At 38.7% G+C, this 19,619-nt stretch overlaps 1 protein-coding gene across 1 annotated transcript in view; it reads right to left on the minus strand.

The window, feature by feature from the left end:
* Nucleotides 1–8,190: 8,190 nt before the first annotated feature.
* USP25 (ubiquitin specific peptidase 25) overlaps nt 8,191–19,619 on the minus strand; it is a gene marked incomplete at its 5' end in the record, with an annotated part of 70,800 nt that continues 59,371 nt past the window's right edge. The window contains 6 exon segments of the mRNA XM_008941064.1: nt 8,191–8,787; nt 9,195–9,390; nt 10,053–10,176; nt 14,259–14,338; nt 16,192–16,270; nt 17,125–17,303. Of these exon segments, the coding sequence (XP_008939312.1) occupies nt 8,615–8,787; nt 9,195–9,390; nt 10,053–10,176; nt 14,259–14,338; nt 16,192–16,270; nt 17,125–17,303 (831 nt within the window).

Genomic DNA, 19,619 nt, shown 5'->3' on the forward strand with positions numbered 1-19,619 from the left:
GCCCCGCTGCCCGGTCCAGGGCCGCCCGCGCCATTTTTGTCATCGTGTTCCGAGCGCTGCGCCGGGCGCCCCGGGGAAAAGCTCCTGGGCAGCTCGGCTCCGAGTGCGGGAAGTGACATCTCCGGGCTGCGACGGGAGACCTGCCCCTGGGCAGAGGGCAACCCGAGGCCTCACAGAACTGTGCCCCCCGCGCTGGCAGCACCCTCCAGCTGTGGGCCTGCGGTTTCTCATCAGCCAGAACCAGACTCCGATACTCTCAGCAAATCTGTGTGCACAGAATCCAGTTATAGTATTTCCGAACCCATTCCCCCTGGAGATAAAAACCCCACAGCCTTGCCAGGGGCAGCAGCTGTCTCCATCACTGAGGGAAGCACTCACGTTTTTAACGGAGCAGGGCAGTGATGCACCTCAGGCCCTAGTGGGCCCTGTTCCCCATCAGGGACACCCCAGTGATCAGTTACACCATTAGGCTCTCTGGAAAACCTAAGTATGACAGATATAAAACCAAACTCAAACCAGCCCAGATAAAAGGCAGACACACTGTAAAATCTGCAATATAAAGCACTGTCGATAATACGTTTCATACTCTCAAAGAAAGGCTGTCCAAATTAATGCAGTCATTTAAAATTATTTTCTATGTAGATCAGCTGAAAAGCTTAACAGTACAGTTAAAGAAAAAAATTTATGTATAGACTGTCACTGAGCACTCCAGTGAAAACGCCCAGATTCCTAGTTTAGAGTAATGGACCATTTAATACAAGAAATAGAGCCTTTTAAAATACAGTAATACAGCAGGTAAGAGTTTGGTCAAAATTCAACAGTTAGTATACATAAAGTCTATTAACTCATATTGCTCATTGTTAAGATGTCACCATGTAAGATAGTTCAGAAAGTTGAAGTTTCAGTTTCAGCATATCTGTGTTCTTTTGCAGTCTATCTGATGTCATTTTGGCCCAAGTGGTTCTCTCTTTCTGGTAGTAGGTGGCCTACTACTAATGCTGAAATTTGTAACTCAAAGACTTCACACATAGAAGGAGCTTCCCATATGCAACCTGATAAATTCCTACACAACCCTGTCATACATGCTGTTACTCTGGAGCACCATGAAAACAATTTCATGACAACAGGCTGTGCTGGTGTCAAAGTCCTGTGCCAAGTGCAACTGCACCAGGTAGTTCAGGGAGAGACCACAGACCACCAGAGGAGCTATCCCATTACCATCTCGTGGCTCTTAACACTGCTGGAGATGGCTGTCAGACCAAAAGGTAGTGCTTTATTCCAAAGTTGGTTTTGTGGTGTCATGACATGCAGGTCTCTTATTACTGGGAACTGCTTTCTCAGGGGAAGCATTTCTAGCAAAGGGAGGGAAAGGAGTCAGGTCCTGCAAAGACCTCTTTGTCAGTGAGCTGAAAAGAATCAATAACTGATGAAATCTGAAAATACTGTAAAATGTGAAGGAAGCACATACGTCACCATGCATCAGTCAGTTACAGTGTAGCTACACTACTCAGAGAGCTGGATTCACTTGAGTGTAACTTGAATATAGGATGCTCTGCTTCATTATTTAGGAAGCAAGAACATCACTTCACTTACACAACAGGGCTAGTACCCTAGAAGGGAGAAGCTCAGAAGGGATTTAAGTAAAAATCAGCTTGCAGGTGCGAGACAAGCTCTCAGCCAACAAAGCGGGCTGCTGGGGGACACTTGTCAGCTCTGCGCCCCCTCTGCCTGCTTTCCAGAGAAGTGCTGAGCCTCCACTGGGCAAAGAGCCTCCAACTGATCAAACACAAGATGAGGGAACGCAGCAGCCTTCACTATATCCTGTTCAGCAGAAATCTCTGTCTGTTCACACTTCTGAGTGTTTCTGTAGTTGGCAACGCCTCTCATTTCTTTTATGATCTCTGTGGGGCTCAAACTCTACAATACTTTCACTCTGGAAAGAGGTGTTAGACTATTTAGAAGCCCTCAACACTTATTCATAGTCCAGCATTTCCCTTTAATATTCTTTGTACAGGGCCCTCTTACAGAGGGCTTGTAAACAGCATTTATAACCACTAGCACACCACATAAAACCAAATTATTCAACCTTAATAGCAGAAACACACGAGACATTAGTTTAAAACTGGCTATATTACTAGCCTCTCTTCCCCTCTTAGCTAGAGCTTACCAGTATTTGGCAGCTGCCTTAGACCACTTGTAATTCTCTTTGCCAAACAACTGATTTAAAACCAAACAAACAAAAAACAAAAAAAAAGCCAAACCAACACCAACGAACAGCAACAAAAAAAACCACCAACCAACCCACAAAACTCCCCAAACCCCACAAGACACAGTCTGCCCTGAGCCCACTACTGAGTTTCAGAACTGCTTTGGTTGAGGCTAGTGGGGAATAAGACAGGTAGTAGAATAGAGATAACTGAAGATAACTGTGAAGTTTCACTTCACTGAACTTCTGATAGAAAACAACATCTGAACTCATCATACTTTCTTACTTATCACCAAGAATTAACATTATGCCTCTTTAAAGCAAATACGTATAAAGCAAAATACCCATAAAGTTGCTGCAGAACAGATTAAAATCCGTCATAAATACTTCTGAGTCAGTGTTCTCAGTTGCATGCCTGCTCCAGGAACACGGGCTGGGTAACAAACACACCCTCCATGCAAGTGTCATCCCCAAGAGATTATGGCCAGTTTTAACACTTGCCAGATTCTACCTAATGGCTTCTATTTTCTTAGAAAAGATACTCAGCTTCCCTCATCTTCTGAGGCACTGTTAAGGGAGAAATGTTTTAATTTTATTTTGTTACCTATTAGAGAACATCCTTGGAGCTCTCGTCTGTCAACTACAACTAGCAGGTAATTAAATCCATCACTTTCCATTTCAGTTGAACAATTTCACAGGGCACAAAGCACTACAAAATCTCTGAAGTCGCCCAGGTAACAGAGATGTCGCCATCTTCAGTGAAGACAAGGACCATGGCATACAAAATCAGTGCTGTTTTACTGGCCCAGTGCAAGACATTTGAATAACAGGATTAAACTGGATCAAGAAAAGGGAAGGGGAGTAAATACCTAAAACACAGCAGTATGAATCTTTGTATGCAAAGTCCATAGAGGATCCCATCCTACGGATGGTACTGAAGCGAGAAATCATCTGTTCAAGCAACTTGAAACAACCATGTAACTAAAATCATCAGCTGAGAGTGGAACAAGTGTCTGTGCCAGATACAATGACAGGTCTTAATCTTATGTTCAAAGGTATTGCAGATAATTTCTTCAGAAATTCAAAGGGAAATTTTATGTATTTCAAAATAGGATGTAATTGTTCAAAATGATAAAGAATGAGATAAAGAATGTGTATTACCCTGACATATTAAAAGCTACAAGATTTTTTTACTTCCATAGATCAAGGCTTCTCTCAAAAACCTGGCACTCCAACCTCTTCCCTATGAAAGCATGTTTTCTTCAAATTGCATTTACACTGACTTTTTTTTTTGCTTCAAACTTACTTGAAAAAAAAAAAAAAAGGTTTCTTCCTAATCCGTATAAAAAGTTTACTATGTTTATGTAGTAATTCCCTGCATTTTATGATTCTGTATTATCTATAATTTAAAAAAAAGCAGCACGTCCCAAAACTCCCACAGGTTTTCCAAGCCCTTAATCCACAGTTCAATAACGTTTCACTATTTCACTGACTAATGTCAGACAAAATACAGCTTCTTGAAGGAAAACTACAGGAGTTACTGCTCTGTCCCTGTTGCCTGCATGTCCATGAAATACAAATGGGTTCAGAGAACTTTAACATAGATAATAAAGAAGATACAGTCCCAACAAAGTCATAAGAAGTACCTAGATACAGAACACAAATACAAGTAGACACTGCACAGATAACATAAACCAGTACAGTAAGACAAAGCTACTTTTTGCCAAAATTAACTTTCAAGTTCAGTTTTAATAATTCAGAGCAAAGCACGAGGATTGGGGTAAACTGAAGATTATTCAAGATCAAGAACAGCCTCTACAGCTGTTATGAACCTGGAGAGATAGTGCTGAGGTGCAGCGCACAAGACACCCCCTTGGCTCTGAAGAGCACAGTTCAGAGGGTGCTTGGTTAAGTCAGTCTCTAACAAACTTTTTTTTTTTTTTTAAATGTGCCAAGAGACCATACAGAAAAAAAATCTGCAGCTTGAACTATCCATAATTTTCCTCTTTCTGGCTCTCAAATTTTGCAGAAAACACATTTGTGGATTCTATTATTTGACCTACAGATCCTGTACAGGCATACACACCAGAGTGGCTGCAAGAGAAACAGCTCTCAGGAGCCTTTAACAGGTGAAAATTGAAGCCCACACTAATCTGACGGCAGCAAAAGAATCCTGGTTCCATATCACCAGCTCTTCCTGAGACCAAAGACACACTGGCTAGACAAACTGATGGTGAAGCAAAACCTAAACAAACTAGAAAGCCTAGAAAGTGGATGCTTGAGCGACTTAGAAAACATTTGGGCAAGGGGGGATAAAAAGAGCAAAAAGAACAACCATGGGGCACAAACCTTTATTTGAGGTGCTTCTATAAAGATAAGAAGGGAGAGATGAGGGAAGACCATATCCTGAACATTCGCGATGTATCCACCCAGAGAACACCATTCTGAAAATAAGCCGCTCTCACTACACGTTTGCTGGGCTGTGAGAAGGGGACTTGGGTTGATCCCAACCACCAGAAAGCAAGCCAACCTGCTCTTGCCAAGTGCTGCCTGAGGCGGCTGTTTCCAAGGAGTGTGAGCCGCCTCCTGCTACGTACAGTGAAGATCTGAAATCCATGATGAAGCAAGTTCCCAGCCGAGTCCAAGATTTTATGGGCATGACAAAAAATTCAGAGCACATGTGTGTGCAGTAGCAATGGTTTGAGCTATAAGAAATACAGTGTCTGCAAAATTTTTGTACCTTTGCTCCTGTAAGGATCCAAGCAGGAATAAAAAAAATTCTGCTGATGGAAACTTGGCTACAGAAATACTGGTACTATTAGTTTGCCTGCGAAGAAAGATGCTAAAAGACCTCTTTGGATAAGAGATTTTTTTTTTTTATATCTGTATTATTATTCTCTCCAGAAGCAAGTAATGGAAAGATGTAACTGCTTCCCTCTCAATGTCATGGCTGATACCCATTTTTCTTGCATCCTTCTAGGCACAAAATTAGAACATATTTTTTAAAAAATAAGATACGTATTTATGTTTGAAAATGCTGCATAGTGAGGTGATTTATTATATACTTAGAGCAATGCATTTTCTCATCAATATTCTTAACTTGTGTTTATATAAAACCTCCCACAGACATCTGGGCTCACTGGATTTTGAGAAAAGGAAACAGCACAAAATGAAGAATATAAACAACCACCACGGTCTCTCTTTATGGACCTTTAAGTTTGATGGACAAAATAAGGCTGTTTCCTTTGTGCTGCTCTGTGTTGGGTACCTTTCTGGAGGTACAGTCTTCACGTGCACACTGGAGTAGCCTAAAAATAATCTGGAAGATATTTAATACAGACATGATCAAGTTTTTGCCTTTTTAATGGCTGTACGTGAAGCGTATACTTTTGACTGTGCTCCTACTTCACACTTTCTAGGGCAGATCTGTCCATTGCATCAGTTATTCACTGCAGGTAAAAGTGCAGATTGTCCACAAAGCAACGGTGACTCAGTAATGAAGGCCCAAGTCTAGCCCCTTCCTTCTGGTGTCATTTCAACATCACCATATCTGAAAACTACAAATTCATTCCATCAGTCTTCATTTGTTCAGATTAATTCTGCTGCTGCTTATGGTTTTCTGATAGGCTGGAACTAACAGATTCGCTACAGCAGCTTTAGCTAGAAACAACAGGATATTTGATATTATGAAAATATCAGTTCAAGTGTAGCAATACAATAGGTCAGTTAAAAAGAGGACACATAGGTGAGGAAAAAAAAAAAACCAACACAACAGGGCAGATAACTGAGAGACTGCAGTGCCTTATGGGTTCTCCACAGCATGAAGTAACACCTGGAAAATAAAACAACTAGCATTTAATTTCTAGCACAGGTGATTTAGTAAATGAATTTGGGTGAAATTCCTATAAACTTTGTGTTGAGTAAGCTTAAAAAAAGCCTGATAAAAATATCTGTTTCCATACTGAGGAGAAATACCTACTTACTTCAGTCACAGATTATTAGGTAGCCAAATGAACTGCACTGCTGTACTACTTGACACAGTTACACGGATAGGTTTTGTGCAAGGCACTGTGAATCCAAGCTCTCACCTATCTTATTGCAGTGAACAAAAACAGTTTTAAAGCAAAAATAGTACCTTCATGACTTCGCTGAAGGTTTAAATTCATACAAAATATTTAAAAGATGGCAAAATATATATTTAAGTTCTACCAGAAAGACCTCCTCAATCCAACTCAGAAATTCAAGTCATTGCAAATGAATACTTATTTATCTTCAGTATTAAGAACTACAATGGATTTTCATACCTGAAGAACTGGGGAAAAAAAAAAACACAAACAAAACAACAAATAATCTTGTCGTTGCTTGCTTCCTTTTAGTGTGAATATCTTAGATATTCTTTACAAGTGGAGTACTTTCTTCCTCTGTTTACCTTAGAGTGCCTTTTCCCCTGTGTTTGTCATGGAAGACTACAGAAATGAGTGTAACTGGCTCCTGCAGGGTTAGAGGGGAGTTCTCCTTACACGTTTTCACAAACATCTGAATTCAAATGAAGAAATAAAATTGCTCTTTCGCTTCTGTTTTTACCATTATTGAAAAAGGCAAGCGAAAAGTGTAATCTGTTCAAAACCTTGTTTAAAAATACAGTGCTAAGCAGCCATATTTCAAATCAAAGTACATCAGATGCAAAATGGGAAATCTTTTAAATGCATATTCACCCTTTTCATAATACACGTATCTCTTTCCTTGAAAGGTGATATTTCACACATCAATAGTTGCAGACCTAAAACGGCTCCTAAGTAAGACTGCACTTGTAAGAGTTCAATACTCTTGAAAAAAGATTTGATAAAATTAAAATAGTTTGACAAAGCATGAAGTGCTCCTATACTGAAAACAGAAGAAACATCCCTAAAAATTCCGAAGGCCATGGTCTATTCACCATACACTGTGATCCAGCATCTCTCAAGAGTGAACAACTTTCAAAGACTGACATGTACAAAGACTGAACTTTGCCTCTTCTTGCATGCAAGATGCCTACAGTTATGCCACTGCGTTTCTAGGTGGTCTGAACATAATTACTCCTTCCCTCCCTCTGTGTTCTTTTATTCGCAGTCAGTCAAATAAACAACACTTGAAAGCCTGTAATGAAAAGTTAAGTGCCGCTCCAATAAAAACATACAAACAAGTAGTCACATATTTTACTGTTCTAACACAAAACGTTCTCTATAAGAGCAGGAATCAAAATAGTGTCAGGTAACAGGATTACCTAAGGGTGCATTGAATTTCTTTCCCCACAAAATAATTAAGTTTCTTCATTAAAACCAGACAGTATTTCAGTTCTACAAAACAAGCCCTACAGATCTTTCTTTTTTTCACTTCCAATAGAAATCTAATTAGGACAGACAAAAGATCTCTGAGATACTTCGTTGCAACAATAGGAACCCATTTCAAGTAAGGAATTAATGTAAGGTTTTATTTCTAGTCACTTACATGACTAAAATACCAATTTTTAAAAACCGATTCATTTTTAAGCTTCACAAATTCCATTTTTTAAAAAAACCCTTTATTTCCTCTACCTAAATCAATTTCTAGAAATTTTGCTCAGAGGGCATAACATACTTCTACTGAAAATACTTTAATTTTTTTCTTTTTATCTAAGACTAGAGGGAAGGTGCCATTATTGTTTTGCTTCAGAAGCCAGTCTCTACTCTCAGGAAGGACTTGGCATGGCCACACACACTCAAAAGTGTTTGGGTGCAGTATCATACAGATCAGTAAAGAACGTACAAAAAACCCAGCGTCTAATACTGTGACAGTTTTTCAGTATATTCACATACAGTCATCTCTGACTAGCTGTAACTGAAGTGGCCATAAATCCTGAAGAACCTTGTCTATAAAATTGAGTAGCTCATCAATATACTGTATCTCTTCTAAAAATACCCATATTTTACACTAATATACAAGGTATCTGCTTGCAAACACAGAAGTAGCCATAAATAAAACTTTATTCTTTCAATTCATTTACAAGCTACCAAGTACCATGTATTTACACAGCACTGGACACTTAAGAGTAGTTGCAGTCACAAGATGATCCAGACAGCTGTTGATAAAGTAAAGGATCTTAAGATAAAAGCAAAGTAATACTGTAACAGATAAGTGGCAAAAAAGCTGTTTTGCCATAGAGATCAGACTTGCATGTTGCACCAATCTGGGTTGAAACCACTGAGCGCCATGCGATTCTCAGCTGGAACTGTTTGCAGTCTGGCTACAGTTTATACAGTCGTTTCTCTTTTGCAGTTATTAAAATAAAAAAGTTAAAAACTATAGCAGCAACAAGCAAACCCTGTGACAGGAAGGCAAGGTTTAAGAACTAAAAAAGTTTATACAATGTGCTTAGAAAGGTTGCAGAATTTATCTTCCATCGGCTGGAGTCCGACTGAGTGACAACATGACTCGGGCGTATCTTTCACACAGTTCATGTGTGGAGTAGGAGGGCAACTTTGGCGGGTCATTGAAACCTTTAATCTCTGTAGAACAATCTAGCAGTTTTGGCAGGAAATCTGTCAGCTTTTCTTGCAAGTTAGCTGCAAATAAAACAAGAAAAACAAAGATAAGCATTTACAGCTGCATGAGGAACTCTCCTTTTTCTGCCCCACACTGACTTTTTTTTTGTTGGCGAGTGGGAAGAGGAGGAGTTTCCACCTTCTTCAGGTCTGCCAGCAATAACTAGGACATACCAATTCCTAGTGAGATGCAAGTGCTTTTTATAAATGTTTTTCCATTCAGAAAGCATGCTCCCTTTAAGGCCTAATGCTGCAGTGCAGCATAAGGAAAAACTGTTCATTTAAATGCGTATGGGAATGTTCAGAAGCCAGGGTAGCTCAAGATACATTACCAGGGCACAAAAAATACAGGCTCAATTCAAGACTCGAAAATCACATGTATAAAATGGTGCACAAGGGCCTATTGCCTTAATGAATACATTACTTACGTTCCATTTCTTGTCCAAGATAGGAACACCAACGGTTTCTCATATCTTCCACAGCAACAATATCTTTTTCTTCCATTTCATCCACCAGTAGTAATGGCAAACACGGTACAATAAGCTCATTCATAATGATCAGGCCATTATTTACTTCCTGATCATCTCCTGATTCAAACAGTGCTGCAGCATGTTCGTTTAGTTTCTTCGTAAATCACCACAAAAAAGGAAAGCCTTTAAGTACACAGCATTTCACATTCTACCACGCATCAGTTTGTTTTAAATCAGTTTTCCTACAAAGCTACCTGGTAATTTTTATTAACCACAGTTGCACTTTAAAGTTTACAGCAATGGTGTATATAATCTATTAAACCACTTCATCTTGTGCTACTTCTCAAGCCACTTCATTTGACACCTGCCAACTCAACCTCTCCTGTTGCTCTTTTTAAGACTGAGGTCCTATCACCTCCTTTTGTTTTCTCGCTATTGACAAGTGACATAATCAAGGAAAAAACATCATCCTACCTGCTGATGTCTTTTCCAATATTTGTCTCCCCGTGGAACTGCAGCAACAGGATGAGTCTGCTCACCAACACTGTCCACTGTTGTCCTACCTAGCCCAGACATGATGGTAGTGAGCACAGCATTCACAATCGTAAAGAAGATGAGTGATTATTTTCAAAAAATGGAATAATGTTTTCCTTCTTACTTTTTTTTCCTTACACAAGCCCAAATATTGACTTGTTAACAAAAGGGGTTTAGGGTTGGTTTTGGTTTACATGATGGCAACGCTCTTTTACTAATCAATTTTGTTAAAAGCTATGCAGCAAGTTCAGCTTTCTGAAACATACTTCACCCTTCACTTACTAGCAAACATTCTCGTCTGTAGTGAGATATCAGCTCTTCATCATGCCCTCTGTATGGGCCTTTGGACAAGAGTTCTTTGTTATTCTGGTAAGCATAGATAAGGTAGAGCAAGGCTTCCATATAGCTGAAGTAGAGTAAAGAAACAAAAACATTAGATGCAACATCTAGGTACCACCTGCTTCAAAGTAACCACTGCGTTTTTCAAAGGATAAGTAACTTCACTTGCTTGTTTGACCAAGTACATCCCTCCCCATCAATATCTCAATACTGTGGTTTTTTTACCACACAATTTCATCTTCTATGCACAGTATAACAATTTCTTTTATTATCAGGTTAAATCACTTGCACACAGTCTGAAATGCAAAGCTCACTGAAATCAATTGGTATCATTTCACTCACCCCAAAGTAGCTTTGCATTAGCCTGGAGTAGACATTGTCAGTTCTGACTTAGAGAAACCTAAGTATGACAGACACTGAAAGCAGTTCAGGAAGCTACCCTGAAAACATGTAGTTAGAAAACTCATTTTTATTCAGTTCTCTAATGGAATAGATAGAGGACCAGTACATTGTGCACTCACTAACTCCCAGAACGAACTGGATGTCATGGTTAACATTTAAACTACCAAAACCACACAACCAAACTGCTAAAAATGGCTAAAATTAAGTGTGAGCACACAGACTATGCCTGAAAATTTAATGTTAGAATTTTCCAAAGTAGACAAACTCAAGAATTACAGCAAAGCCTCCCAATGAGACAGCATAAAAAGAAGGGAAAAGGCTACTGAAATAGTAATGGTTTCATAAAGATTTATCTTATAATATCCCTGTTTAGAAGAGCAAGTTGAACCCCAGCACAATACTTTCAGAATCTACTGTGAAGTTATTTCTTACACCATAAGATCTGCTCATAGTCCCCTGCAAACCCAAATTTTTATTGCTTAAGTAAGTACAGTCACTGCTCTTGAACTTTTTGGTTTTCAAATACAAAGCTACGTTTTCATTAAAGAAGCACTCCTATTACCCTCTCCTCAAGTCCAGTTCTCCTACCCATGAAAACTTTTCACACCACTGATCACCAATACAACTGACCAGACAAGAAAAAACTCAGTGTGGGAGTAAAAGGGAGAAGATGGCTGAAAGGAACTGGGATTGCTGGTTATGAAGCCAGAGGACCAGGACCTTCTCTCCCTTTCCATTCTTAGTTATCTGTGAAACTGCAGGCTGAAACTACAATGCCAACAATTCAGTTAATCCCAATATAAAACTTGCTGCTGGTAGTGGCCTTATTCCCAGCCCCTCTCTTCCTGCTCTTCTCCCCACTGTGTGACCTTTCCCTGAAAAAGCCGTAGTGCCCTCTAGCAGCAAGGTAAGCTATGTTAAACCATCACTACTGTGCACCCAAGCCCAGAGTCCTTATTCTTCTTGAGAGCCTGAGGAATACCACTACAGAGTCAATTAGCAAGCAGATTCTGCCTTTTCACAACTGAAGGACACCCAAGTTCCAGCCTATGAAGCCCAGGCCTAAAATCACTGAAGCTGCTCACAGAATGATGGAGCTCACCGGGTCTAGGCTTTGGAAAAGATGCAGGAAGCACAGAATGGCTGAATTTTAACACCACTTTGAAAAAGGTATTTCAGCCAAAACCAAAACACTGTATTTCCTTTCTGAGAAACTTAAAAGCAACTGCTAAGGTCTGCAGTTTGTTCACTTTTCAGTTACTACAACAAGAGTGAGCTGCAGGTAAAACTCCTGCTGAGGTTCACTAGCTGGCTGCATTCATCTCACTCATAGCAGGTTCCTACTCCATAGGAGAGTCAGAGCAGATAAGCTTAAAAGAGCTTTTAGTCCTCCACTTGCAGTGAAAAGAGGGCCTTGTCAACCACCATATGGCATCATGAGTGAAGGCTGAAAGCAGGCATGAAAAAGTTACCTCAAACTGCTTCTTTCCTGTTGATTTTGAGTTTGTTCAACACAATACAATTATTTAAGGAAATCGGAGACCACCTAGATAAAGGTCTATTTTTGGCTCCATCTAGAGATTGAGTGCTGCTAGGTATCAATTAGCTACTAAAACTAAGAAAAGCCAGTCAACTGAGGTAGATGGGTTTCTGAAAAAATCCTTGAAACAGTCCTCCTAATGAAGCTCATATTTCAATTATTAAAGTCCATGTTTTCATGAATATTTTTGAAGTTACATTTTTATGATTTCAGTGTTAATCAGGGAATTAGGAGAGTTCATCAATTCAGTCTTATTTCCAGAATGAGGATGATAGTACCACCCTCTAGAGCGTACAAGATGTGAACCTCACTGGCTCAATCCTTTGGGAACCTGTAGCCCAAACATGGGTGAGTAACTGCAACTGATGCCTTCAGAACAGGTCAGTGGATATCTAGATCCACACCCGACCTCTAAGCCTGCTTAGTTGTAATCTTACTGTCTTTGCATTAAACACCTCTTGAAGTATTTACAAAATTGCGTTTCTTACCAAAGGGAATGAATGCTACACTTCTTTGGATGTCAGATGGGTCTGATGATACCTTATCTTCTTTTTCTGACCAATACCAGAGTCTAAAACTGATCATTACAGGCTTATTTTCTAAATTATGAAGATGTTTGGTAACAAATGTCTGACTAATTCTGCAAATTATGTAAATAATGGAAAGCTACACCAAAACACTGGTCAGCACAGAACAGAAAGCTATGCTTCCCTCCCGTCCCCTGGCAGAATCATAACAGATTATGGTAAGAAAGTACATGAATGAAAACACTGGTATTTTAGAGCTTTAAAGTGCCATCCTGGAGTTCCAGTGCCAAGGAACTTTAAGGTACCTGTTACTGCCTGCATGCTTGGAGTGTGCAGGCAGTCCAGGAGTAACAAGGGGGGTTCCAATATACCACACCTATGCCTGTGACATTTTTGCCTCCTTAAGGGATCAAGCAACACCACAGTGTTTACTTTTCAAATAAGCCAGGCAATCTTCTGACCAGCCTTTGTACATAACATGTTTAAGACTGACAAAGTCATGTACTGCAATTTAGATTATTTGTGAATGTACTATTTATTACATGCTACCAACCAGAAGACAAACCAAGACTACAGGCCAATGGTGTGAGCCACTATACAAAGACAGAGCTTGTAACAAAGACAAGGCAGTGTCTTTTCCAATCAGTTTTCCTCATTTTATTTGGGGCATTTCTTTTTTGGAAGCATACATGACAGAAACTACAAGTATGAGGCAAACTACTACCTAAGATACAAACAAAAAAATTGAATTTGATTCCTATTATAATTTCCTATATACTGTGTTATGTATGAAAAATCAGTTATTGACTACAGAATTGTTTTCACAATCCAAAATTTGTATCATGTGATAGCTCAATTTTCACACCACAGAGGTCAGCCACTGGATACTCTGCAGCTAATCATTTTGTTCCTTTAGCCGGGCATGAGAAGAAGACATACTTTTGAACAATTCTGTTTCAAAGACTTCTACAGAACTTTTTTGAGGCATTTATACTGTAGTCACCATCCTTGTTGCATGTGTAGGTCAGAGAATAAACTATCTGTAAAGCATTACATACATAAATGTCACCAATTTTATATAATCACAATTTCTGACTTGGTTCAAAAAGAAAAGGGGATGCATCCCTGTTGCCTCATGGAGCTAAGAAGAATCAGCTACAACTATAATAGTTAAGCATGACAGTTTTACTCAAAACGTTCTTTTCTCCTGATCTTTAAAGCCCATCACACATTAATTTTTGACTCAGACAAACGCAGAAGCAAAACTTTGGGAAGAACCCAATATAAATACAGGTAAGCCGAGGGCTTAGCCTAATTGTCACTGCTGATGAAAGCAGATAAATGTATGAGCACGTGTGGTGCCAGAGAAGAAAGTCTGTTGTGGCTGAGGGATACCTAGAGCACCTACGTGTGGGAGAGAAAGAAGAACTGGGTGTATATGGAGGGTGCTCTGAAGAATCCATGGCTTGATAAAGAGATTGGAAATGTAGATAAAGAATAGGAAGCTGCAGGGAAACTGAGGTAGATGCAAGACTGAAGACAATAATGAACTGAACAAATGCTTAACTAAAGTGAAGAACACATTGAACAATTCTGAATTTAAAAAATAGCTTTACTTATCAATATTACATTTTGCCCTCAAACAGCTCTACTACATTTGAGCTCTATACTACCACTTACCTCTTTTTTTGGAAAAACTCCAATCCTACCATAAGGAACATGGTTGTTTCCCTGAAATTTCTATAGTCTTGATGCCATCTCTGCATAAAAGAAAGAGTACACAGAATATAATCCAAAACCATGAAATACAATTTTTTTTAAAATTTATTTTTTTATTTTTTAAACACACTTAATGCTGCTGAATACGCACAGTAAGTACTAGGGATTCCTACTACGCTTGCATCTGGAAAAAAAATCCACCTGCATCAGCCCTCCCTCAATAAAAAGAACATTCTTAAATATCTAAAATATTTCTAGGTGAGATTATTTTTACAGAAAGTATTACCATTTGAAAGGAACACAGAATCTTTTGGAGAACCGGAATTATATAAGATCCACTTTTACTTCTCAAAAATAGTTGAGAAGCTATAATACTTTTTTTTTTTCCTCTTCCCTACATTACATTCAAGTTATTGACTCGGAAAGTGTTAGAAATCTGACTTTTAATACACTAAATATTAACTTTCAATATAACAGTGACATAGAAGAGGTTGCAGAAATTTACATGGGAAGTGACACAAACTCAGCTGCCATTCAGACTGTGGGGGACGTTGACACTGGAGCTGCATTCTCTCACTGCATCCCCTTTTACACCAGGTGGCTGCTGGTACGCTTTACAGGGAAATGCTCCAAGGGAGAAAGGTGCTTTTACTGCAGGGGGTTAGCAGCCAGCTTTCAATTGCTCATTGAAGATAAAATAGGGGACAGCACACTGTGACACAGCCACTTACAGATTCAACACAAAGAGCTTGGGAAAGGGTCCATGAAGTGCCAGTTCACTATACAGGACAAATACTGAGACAGGCTTGGGACAAACCACCAACTATCTGCCTCAGGAGCTGAAAATGTTGCATGTGTCTGCAGGGGAATAGCAGACACCCCCACTCCCTCACTCTTAAGTCCAAAATTGTTCATTCTACCAGCGCAATGCCATTCAGAAAAAATGGTATAACACTGAGCCTGGCACAGCCTTGCAACAGAAATCCCTCCACGAGTCCTATTTCCTCCCAGGCTTGGGAGGCACACTGTAACCTATCAGCACCTACCGTGGGTCTTGAACCCAGCCATGGGAAAGGACAAGTAAATATTTTTCATTTGGTTTGTTGAGGGAAAGGTTACTTCCAAAGTCCTCCTGAACAAGCTCTTTGGACCTAACAGCACAACAACGAGGTGTAAGTGGGGCACTGGAATCTGCCCAGGACAAATATCCACTGTTAATGAACAGTACTACGCAGAATTGAAACAGATACTGTAAAACCAGCTACAGGCTTTGCTTTAAATTTGAGATAGATTATTTTGGCAAATGCTAGTCAAGAATATTTAGTGACTGAGATTTGCCCTTTTTTAAAAATTTTATTTCCAGGTGTTTCTAAATAGCACAGGAGGAAAAAAATTAAATGCATGAACTGGTTACATACGGTCTCAACAAACAAGAGAATCTGGTACTCATGAGAAAATGGGAATGGCTGCAGAGGCAGCTGGAGGAAAAGCACAAATGTGCCCATCACCCAATTCTCAATGCATAGGGCTGGGCTTAGACCACTCCCACTCCTTCACTGCCAGCCACTTCTGACTAGAAAAAGCCAGCTGCTTCATATGGTGTTAAGTTACAAAATACTGTTAGTGACGTTTAGATAGGTTAAGTAGTAAAGATGGTCTCAAACTTGACATTTATTTATGGCTCAAGTCATTGGAATTAAAGATGTGGGAAAAAAAGAAACAGCTTTAGGTCAACTGATCAAAGCAGCCTTCCTACAAATCAAGTCTTTCAAATGAAACCTTTTCAAGTTTTAACTTCTCAGCGTAAGACAGGAAGAAATTTGTAAAGGTAAGATTCAGCTTACTGAAAACTATTTCACATCAGCATTAATTTAAAGCATTAAAAAATACTGACCTCATATTCCTCCATGTTTACTTCCTCTGGCTTTATCATTTCAAGTTTAGCTTGAGCAACCTTCATTATGTTACGGCACCTTACAAAAAACAACCAGAAATCATGCAATACTACTGGAAATTCACAAGGGATATTATCCATACAAAGACAGCAGCCACAAACAGTCTAAGGTTCAGCCTCATGCAAAACACCGTGACCACACTGTCGAAAGCAGGCGGTCTGTTATGCGTGGTACAACCCGCAGGAGCAGGCGCGCTTCTGAAGCACCTGTGATGGAGGCCTGGGCTATTTCAGATCTACTTCTTGTACCAGTTTGCTAAGTTAAGACATTGCTCAGTCTTTCTTTTTAATTTCAAGCTCAGGTGGCTTGAAACTGCTCAATAAGTAACAAAAGTACAAAAGTAAAAAAAGTAATGCAAAAGTAACATTAGCGTATTATTCACTGTACAGATATCGAACTAGTGTTCCCTAACATTCAATTTATTATTTTAACCCTTTTATTATTTAAATAAGTAAATATAAGGAATTTTGAGTGGAACAGAGACACTGTCTAGCTTTCAAGTAAGTCACCTATCTGGCTTATAAGGCTTTGCTGTGTACCAGTGGCTTTCAGGGCAGTGAAGAGATGCTAATTACACAGCCTTACACACCATTTTGAAAGAAGGTACAGAAATCTGTGTGCAAAATTATGAACAACACTGAGTATTTCTCTTTATTTCATACTAATAGAAACCCAACTTCCCGTTTTCTCTTTTTATAGAGATTTTTACAAAGATGCTATGTTTTACAAAAGACACTTGCAGGCTCTTAACTAGAAGACAGAGCCAAACAGGCCTTCCCTCTGTTACATGCACTGAGTACAAAGGGGCATCTCCCTCCACACATCAGAGAACATTGATGAGCACAGGAAATGAGACATGCAGATCTTACTACCTTTCATCAAAGCTAAGATTGTGATCTCCAAACTGTTCCAGTAACGTTCTCTCAATGATCTTCTTTGGTGCCTGGTTTTGGATGAAGTACACGATTGCATGACGCAAACGGTAATCGCATTCAGGTGGCGGATCTTCCTGGGCTAATTTTAGCAAACGTGTGTACTCCAATTTAATTGCCTAAATAATGTAAAAGAGATACGTTATTCTTTCTGGCTTTTAACTCAAACATCACAGACACTAACAGGGTAATTCCTGTCTCATGGCCTTTTGCCCACAAAATAATTTTTTAACAATTCTATAGTCCACACTTCTAACAAGTCTGAGTTACATTAAAAAGAAACAAACAAAAAAACAAACACTAACCAACCAAAAAAAACCCAGACAAAAGATCAAGTTATTCCCGTCTCTTCCCAACTAAACCTGCCAAAATCCCAGCTAGACCTTTGCTTCAAAAGCAGTCCCAATCCTGAGCTATGTCTCCCTGAAAGGATTATCCAATCCCTAGATAGGTTTCTTCAAGCATTTACAGTCCAAAATCAGTATACTACTCCAGACACTTAAAAGAATAATCTAAAATCTCTTAAGGTAAAAAAAGGTAACTCTAACACATGGTTAAAATGCAAATCCATAAAGGAAATAAATCCTACAGAAATTTTAATTAAGATGTATGATCTTGGAAACACTAAGTGAGAGTGGAAAATGTCCTTCAAAAAAAAAACAAAACTGTAGAATTTCTAAATAAAACAGTATTTCCATACACATAGTATCAGTCTGCTATAGGGCAGGACAAAGCCCTCACTGAATATTTTAGATCGACTTCAGAAGTCATCAGAAGCATTTACTTTTCCACCTTTCCCAGCACATCAGATTTTAATGAACATCATCTGTTATGTTCATTAGATTTTACTCACTAAAACTACATGGCATCAACAAGAGCAACAATAAAAAAAAAAAAAATCACAGAAATGGTGACAAATGTAATATATGTAATTGATCTCTCCAAAACAGAGAGGTGATCAGACCTTTTGCTAATGCTATATGTCAACTTGAAACAAATGACTTAACACAGCAGCCTCACACACTGGGCAAGTCTCAATAAAATATATGCACAAAATAAAGCTCCAAAGCAGGCAGAAAAATATCATTTAACATTTCAAATTCCTTTATGCTGAAATATCTGGCAGTAGCAACTAACTTCTTGACATTTAACTATCAGAAACATGGCCTTCCATCCTCTACTAATACACGTGTTACCCCAGGACTAAGCACGTGGGTAGAGGACTCTATCCTACAGAATTAAACACAGCATGTGGAGAACTTTACAACTTAAGAGAAGGTTCTGCATCAGTATTTTTAAGTACTAAGCATATGCATAAAAAGGAAGTTTGGGAGAACCAGTCATAAATATCAAAAGCCGCAGACAAATTTTCTATTACCTTACATCAGAAGTTCTACCATTAGAAAACCAACATGTATAACTATGCAATTAAACCCTGTTTATTGGGGTAGGCCAGAAACAAAAAGTGATTGCTATTAGACATTTATTTTTTTAGAGAATTAACTCAGCAGTAGGAAAAACTGCAAAACAAACTCTGTATTTTATGTACATATTAAAACAAAACAAAACGGTATTCTGCAGATTGAGAAATACTATGTACAATGTAAAATTAATTATTTCTTTACACAGGAAAAAGGGATGGTAGAAAAAGCTATTGCATGCTTCCATTTTCTCATTGAGTATATTTTATTAAGATATTCAGGCAAAAATTCTTCAAGGAATTGTCTGTAGATTTTAAAGGAGGATGACTGGAAGAGGTGATTCATCAAGAAATATCTTAATGGTCACATCTCAAGCCTGAGATCTAAAGGGGAAATGAAACTTTGGCAGTAACAATGACCTCTGCAAAATGGTTTTTACCAAGGTTACGCTAAAACAAAGACATCATAAAAAAACCCTCACAATTTTCTGTAAACACTCATTTTATAAAAAACACACACCTAAGGAAGGCCATAATATAACAGTATAAAGAAAAAAACGACAAAAAAAGTACCAAAAACCAAAACACATTCCACACCCAAAGAAGCTTTTATACTAAGCTTATGGCGTAACATGAGACTTCATCTGATAAGTTTCAAAATACGTATTTTGTTACTAAGTAGAATCACTTCATCTGTGTAAATTCATACTAATATGCTCCTCAAAAATGAAGCATGTTCTAAGTTATTGCAAATATGCTTCAGCAGAGAATGAGAACATGAAACCTTTCCTACTCTCCAGCAACTTACTGTCAGAATATTTTCTCGCTGAAAGACAATTCTGTCCCCCATGAAGTAAACATGTTTAAACGTTCAAAACTAAAGACCAAAACCACATTTCAACTGACCATTGTTTTGGTATCTCTGAAGCACTAAATATTATTTAATTTTGAACCGCATTTCTGTTTTCAAATTAGCAAAACATCCTTCATATTTAAAAAAATAAGTAGGTGTAAG

This window comes from Merops nubicus, unplaced genomic scaffold, assembly GCF_000691845.1.
Source record: "Merops nubicus isolate BGI_N331 unplaced genomic scaffold, ASM69184v1 scaffold8750, whole genome shotgun sequence".
NCBI lineage: Eukaryota > Metazoa > Chordata > Aves > Coraciiformes > Meropidae > Merops > Merops nubicus.